The 7,176-nt window shown below is 33.3% G+C and overlaps 1 protein-coding gene across 1 annotated transcript; it reads left to right on the forward strand.

The window, feature by feature from the left end:
• Window positions 1-244: 244 nt before the first annotated feature.
• LOC118753828 (transcription factor Adf-1-like) lies at window positions 245-3,914 on the forward strand. Its single transcript, XM_036488699.1, has 4 exons — window positions 245-381; window positions 443-602; window positions 679-800; window positions 3,458-3,914. Exons 1-3 carry the CDS (start codon window positions 246-248, stop codon window positions 698-700), a joined length of 318 nt encoding a protein of 105 aa, XP_036344592.1. The 5' UTR covers window position 245; the 3' UTR covers window positions 701-800; window positions 3,458-3,914.
• Window positions 3,915-7,176: the final 3,262 nt, after the last annotated feature.

The following is a 7,176-nucleotide window of genomic DNA, read 5'->3' on the forward strand; positions in this document are numbered from 1 at the left end:
TCTGTCAAATTATTAATACACATGTTCTTATGGAAAGCATTATTTTGAACGCGACTGAGCAACATTGCGACGGTCGACAGCTGTAGCTGTCGCCAGATTAGATCTATTTCTATTTTGACAAGCGACAGTATGCGCTCTTCTTCTTGAAATCACTCAAGCGTGACATTTGCTTGACCGCGTTTTCTTTTTCTTAAGCGTTCTAAATGAAATTTAATTAATAAAATACATTTAAATACAGATTAAAAATGGATTTCGAAGAAAAATTAATCGAAGAAATTAGAAAACAGCCGATACTCTACAACCTTGGTCTTAACGATTACAAGAATTTAAGAAAAAAGGATTCAGCATGGAAGGAAGTGGCTTCTGCTATGAAATGTGATGGTTCGTATAATTTATTACCATATAAGCATTTCTTTGGTATAATTATAACTTACAATTGTAGAAGTTCAATACAAGAAGCGCTGGAAAGATCTAGGTGATTGCTACAAACGAATAAAAAGATCGCAGCAGCTTGCTTCGGGAAGTGGCGCTCCAAGTCCTAAACGTAAAAGGCGCTATATGGAAGCAGTATCTTTTCTGGACGAAGTGCAATCTTCCCGAAGGTAAAGAAGTGTAAAATTAACAAAGCGCGTTCATTTAAAGTCTGTGTGAGTGAACCTATTTTAAAATATATTTCAGTTGGAAATGTGAACGAAATTGACTTGGAAAGCACTATAGAGGAATTACCGCCTTTCACCGAGATAAATTCAACAGAGGGTTCCACTATTGAGTCTCCACGAACCAGTTCCAGCACGCGCAAGGTTCGTATATTGCATTTTGTTGGGACCGGTTTAGTTATTTGTACAACGAATTTGGGTTGCCGGGCCCAAATGCGTGACCCGAATCAAAAAACTTCACACGTACTTGTAGGCAAGACTCTACGCTTTATATGAAAAGAAAGTTATTTACTATATCTGTGCATTAATCTATACTAATTATATAAAGAGAAGTCCCTTTTTTTTGTAACAGGTAATCTCGCGAACGGCTGGTCAGATTTTCATGAAATTTTGTATACAAATAGCTTTCGGTAACCACCATGTTTTAGGCTAAAAACATTTTACTTTTTTTCGGGTAGGTGGACCAGGAACCGGTGTAATAGAAAAAATCTTATTATAGTCCCATATGCTTCAAATTTAGTACGTAAGTAGCTTTTTAGCATATATAAGCATATATGACCCATTTTTTCCGGAAAGTGGTCCAGGGACCGATCTATTCAAAAAAATCGAATTTACGGTCCGGTTTGCTTAAAATTCGGTGCGCAGATAGCTTCATGTGATCAATTTTTTCCGAGAAGTGGACCAGGGACCGATCTATTCCAAAAAATCGCATTTATGGTCCGATTTGCTTAAAATTCGGTAGGTAAGTAGTTTTTTAGCATATATTAGGACGTATGGTCCATTTTTTCCGAAAAGTGGACCAGGGACTGATCTATTCGAAAAAATCGTTTTTACGGTCCGATTTGCTTAAGATTCGGTACGTAGGTAGCTTTTTAGCATATATTAGCATATATGATCCATTTTGTCCGAGAAGTGGACCAGGGACCGATCTGTTCGAAGAAATCGTATTTATGGTCCGATTTGCTTAAAATTCGGTACATAGGTAGCTTTTTGCCTGGATAAGCTTATAGATTCCTGTTTTCCAATTTTCATGCAATTTCGAATATAAATAGCTTTAAGTAACGACCATATCAAGGGGCGAATTCCTCACTAGGCAAGATTTTTTTGCGCCATTCAGAAAGAACGGATACTGTCAAAATATAATTATAATATATAATATATCTCAACTAATTTATATTTAGAAAGCCGTTTGTTAGTTTTCGCAAGGCTCGAGAGCGGCTGAACCGATTTTTTTGAAACTGCCGCACGTGTCCCAAGGATGGTTTTAGGCTGAAAAAAAATCTATATGTAAAGGGGGCGTGGCACTTCCCATACAAACCGAATTTCTCATGCTACATATCTCTGAAAGTGTGCATGGTAGAGTTTTGGAAATTGGTATGGAGATATACGAAATCAATCGCATACCCTTGGAGAAAAATTTTAGCTATAGTAAAAAGGGGTGTGGCATCTCCCATACAAACCGAATTTTTCATACTGCTTATCTCTGGAAATTTTTTGGTAGAGTTCTAGAGTTTTGTATGGAGATGTACGAAATAAATCGCATACTCTTGGAGAAAAATTGGAACTATTGGAAAAGGGGGTGTGGCATCTTCCATACAAACCGAATTTTTCATACTGCCTATCTTTGGAAGTGTTCATGGTAGAGTTCTGGAACTTGGTGTGGAGATATATGAAATCAATCGCATACTCATGAAGAAAGAGGGCAACTGTTGGAAAGGGGGGCGTGGCTCCTCCCATATAAATCGAATTTTTATACTGCATATCTCTAAAACTATTCATGGTACAGTACTGGAACTTCGTATGGAGATATGTATATAGTTGAAATCAAGCCCATACTCATGGAGAAAATTTGGGCTATTTGAAAGGGGTGTGAGGCCTACAAACCTACCGACCTTTAGCTATCTTCGAATGATTTTTTTTATTCTTCTGTAGGTGTGTTTGTGAGTGAAATCCTCCTAAATGGTTGTACGGATTTTAACGAAACTTTTTGTGTATTTGAGTGGGTCTCTGGATGGTTTCGTTTCACAATTTAATCCGACAGTTGGCGCTGTGGTTGAGTTATTACTAAAAATCTGATTTATGATCCGATTTGGCTAATGTTTTAAATATGTATGCAATACTATTGCAAAAACGTGCTGCCAAGTGGTGCTGAAGTCGAACTATTACTAAAAATAGCCAAGTGAGAAAAGGGGCCGTGAAGGTCAGATTAAATCGACCTTTTGCACCTTTGAGTATATCGACGGTCCTGCGTTGCAATTGGCCCAATGGATGTGATTTTCCAATATTATTATGCGTTCAAACTTTTAAGGTACAGAACAATGATTCGCACCCATTTTGATTTGGCACCTACTATACTGTAAAGCTTCTAGGACATTCACTATAGAACCGGGTCATTGTTGCCGCCAGGGAGTGAAGAGGAAAAAATTTATTTCGCTTTGCGAATAACCGTGCTATGAAATGCCGCACAACTGGAGAATTTCAAGAACGGATATAACACTTTCCTTAGGTTATTTAAAGCGGCAAATGACCACCAAACCTTAATCTTAGCAGACAAATGTGCCAATGAAAATCGTAAACGTGAATTGTTGGTGAAAATGTTGGACCAAAAAGTTTCAATAAAATATATAAAAATTTTGGGCGGGACGAAGTTCGCCGGGTCTGCTAGTTTATTAATAATTCCGCCCCTCCCCCTCCGCCACCCACCACAAAATCGTTGTACAAATAACTAAACATTTCCCTTTTTGTTAGATTTCTTTGATTTTTGAAAACATTGTGATTCATCAAATAATTTGAATTCACAGGAAAATCAGCAAAAATTCAATGACTTCTTGGATCACGCTGCGCAAAGCATATCTATGACTTGCGCTGAATTTTGTAACCAAACTAAAGAACTAGACTCCACTTCCCTCCATTTTCAAAGTTTAGCCAACAAAATAAAGGAGTCCGGCTTGTCCATGAATGCTGTAAACGACATTGAGGCGAAAGTGTCTGCTCTGGTTTTTGCGGAGATGCAGAACTATTCATCAACTGAATTTTAAAAATTTGTTTTGCAACGTTTTACCTAACGCATTCCAATAAAAGTACAATCATATCATATCGCACACGATCTTCAAAGGGGACGCAGCTCAAAATAACACGTTTGCCAGAAACTGCGAAAAACGACTTTAGACTTTACCAAAGGGTCTTTTCAACAAATTATAACAAGAATTTGCTCCAGCTTTTGCTCAAAGGTAAATAAAAGCTCTGCGTACATTTTTAGCGCATAATTTCAAAAATTCCAAATTGTGAATTGTGTCACTTTTGAAAATCGTGTGCGATATGTATTAAAAAGATCTCAAAATGGTTGTACTCGGTAATTTAAATTAAAATATTTATGTATACCCTTGTCTCCGGCTAATTAGTTACGTTTTGACCACATTTGGCAATATTACTTTCGTTTATTTAATGTTTTTTTTATAAAAATCCAGAGCTTATATCGAGGTGTCGATATATTTAAAAAGCGTCATTCAAATCCAAATTTCCAACTTTGTAAACAAATTTAAAAACTCAACAAACTTTGCTAATTTTCCCAAAAATTTCAAACTTATTTAAAATTTTGAGAAAAATTTTAGGTACGCAGTTTTATAGCCCATTCCATTATTTAGTATAAGGTGCAATTTCAAGACGCTGAAAAATCGTGTTGATTTTTAATATTTTTTTTTGCTGACGGTGGTGGGCATTTTCTTCCATATAAAAGAAATTTCGTCAGCAAAAAAAAAATCATTAAAAATCAACGAGATTTTCCAGCATCTTGAAATTGCACCTTATACTAAAAAAAGAAATGGGCTATAAAACTGCATACCTAAAATATTCTCAAAATTTTAAATAAGTTTGAAATTTTTGGGAAAATTAGCAAAGTTTGTTGAGTTTTTAAATTTTTAAGACATTGAACAACCGGCCCTAAATAAACGAAAGAAATATTGCCAAAACTGGTCAAAAAGTAACTAACTCAATTAGCTGACAAGTGTAAGTACAATTATATATGTTAAAAACATCTCAAAATGGTTGTAGAACAACTAATTAATGTAGGTATAAGTACCTGAAAATTAAAAAAAAAAAGTCTTTTGACAGTTTCAATTAAAGTACAAACTATTACTTCTCTGGATAAGATTATTAATTAAAAATATTAATACTTTTACTTACTTAATTCCAATAAGTATAAAAATATGAGTATAAATTATATATGTTAAAAACATCTCAAAATGGTTGTAGAACACTTATTAATTTATGTATAAGTACCTGGAAACTAAAAAAAAGTCTTTTGCCAGTTCCAGTTAAAGTACAAACATATTCCTAATTTATTTATAAAAAAAAATCTTAATTTATGAAATATTAATAAAATGCTTTTTTACAGTTGAAATATGTACCTACATTTTTATTTATAAGTATTTAAATACACATTTTTACATATACATATGCACATATCAGTAGTATTAGGTACAAAACTATGCAGGCCTTTTCTGCTGACCAAATTAGTCGGAATTGAAATGCCAAAAAGTCCTGTTTAATTTTATTTAAATATTTTCATGTTTTTTTCCTTGAAATACAAATATCGTTACTTTAATTCACAATGGCCCTAATCAACATTTTTTTTTAATTTAAAAATAGTATAAAAAGAATATCAAAAACCGGTAGGGCTTTCTAAAAAGTGGCATGTAACTCCGTTGTTTTTGGTGCTAACACTTTAAAATTTTAATTGAGTGTATTTTAATAACTATATCCTACCAAAATCTGTGAAAAACGCAGTTTCGTAAAAAGTGTTGGTTAGGGTCTTTGTGAATTAAGGTAACGATATTCTGATTTCGAAAAGATGATAGTTTTTACAAAATCATCCTTTTACAATTCAAAAGCTACTTTTACAGTACAAAAGTTATACCCTCACGGAAAAAAGTATTTTCACAGAGAATTTGTAATAATGTATGCAAAAAATTCTATTTTAATTGTTTTCGTTGATGTTTTATAAAAATATGCAACAAAAAAACATTAAAGCTGTAATTTCTTTTTTATAATTTTTTCGAGCACGCATTTTTGTAGCCCATCCAATTTTAATATAAAGTGCAAGTTTGAAGTTTTTAAAATATCGCGTTGATTTTTGGCAATTTCTTTACACATTTTCTTCAATACAAAAAACATTTCCGAATGTGTAAAAAAATTGCCATAAATCAACGCGATAGTTTAAAAACTTCAAAGTTAAACCTTTTATTAAAATTGGATGGGATACAAAAATTCGTGCTCGAAAAAATTATAAAAAATTTTATAAAACATCAACGAAAACAATTAAAATAGAATTTTTTGGATACATTATTACAAATTCTCTTTGAAAATACATTTTTCCGTGAGTGTATGTAATGACCCAAATAATCGTTCGCAAAACTATATTATACAGTACTCGAAAAGATTTTAGAGTTAAAATTGTTTGCAATTTTTCATAAAATTAAGCTAAATTAAGGCGATTGGCCACCTCTCAGTTGAAAAGGTTGGCCACATTCCTCAATTGTGGCAAAATATACTTTGAATATATGAGCAAACTATTAAGCTACATGATACACCATATTTATCAAAGGTTCAAACTTTATACAAAATTTAGAAAGCTACATCTTTTTAATTTCCAAGCTAAAAAAACTGTAACCCCAAAAGCTCTGGAAACTCGTTTAAAAAGTTAGAAATTTCAATAGAATTATGTAGTTTTTCTAAATTTTGTATAAAATTTGAACCTTTGATAAATATGGTGTATCATGTTATGAGCTTAATTTTATGAAAAATTGCAAACAATTTTAACTCTAAAATCTTTGCGAGTTTTGTATAATATGGTTTTGCGAACGATTATTTGAGTCACTATATATAATATAGGCTAAAAAGCTTAGGTATGTGTGAGATAAACAAACTATAATGTTTTAAAAACTTGTTCGTATGAATTCTTTAAGAATATTTCGTAATTCAAAGGCATATGAAGAAGAACGGTTTACTGCTCCCTGACGACAAGAATCTAATGGATTCACTTCATTTCTGGAAAAGGTCGCATTAAATTGGCCTTAAGTGGAAATGCGCTATCACCAACAAAGTAATATGGAAAACTGCACGATGTTCCCGGCAAATTAACTTGACGAGGCACTTCTAAAGTTCCGTTTAACAATTTCTTTCAGAAAGCACTTTGCGCGAGCACGCCGCCATCACTCTGACTTCCCAAAGCCCCGACATCTACGTAAGTAAAAACATAGTTTGCATCGCATGCCGCCAGCAGTACAATGCTATAAGTCTTCTTATAGTTGTAATATAAGGAGCCACTGTTTGAGGAAGGACAATATTTATATGTTTTCCATCAATTGCTCCTAAACAATTCGGCATTCCAGTTTTTACAAAAAATTTTTCCGCTATTAATACTTGTTCCGATCGGTTTGGAGTAGATAGATATACATCATGAAGCTCATTCCAAATAGCGTCGCATGTTTCGTAAATAACTTGTTTTACAGTAGATACACCC

Source organism: Rhagoletis pomonella, unplaced genomic scaffold (genome assembly GCF_013731165.1).
Source record: "Rhagoletis pomonella isolate Grant_MI unplaced genomic scaffold, Rhpom_1.0 Rhpom_scaffold_02903, whole genome shotgun sequence".
Lineage (NCBI taxonomy): Eukaryota > Metazoa > Arthropoda > Insecta > Diptera > Tephritidae > Rhagoletis > Rhagoletis pomonella.

Coding starts and splice junctions, on each gene's coding strand:
- LOC118753828 (XM_036488699.1), top strand. CDS start 246: ATGGATTTCGAAGAAAAATTAATCGAAGAAATTAGAAAACAGCCGATA. Junction 382..442: donor TTCTGCTATGAAATGTGATG/GTTCGTATAATT, acceptor TTACAATTGTAG/AAGTTCAATACAAGAAGCGC. Junction 603..678: donor GAAGTGCAATCTTCCCGAAG/GTAAAGAAGTGT, acceptor AATATATTTCAG/TTGGAAATGTGAACGAAATT.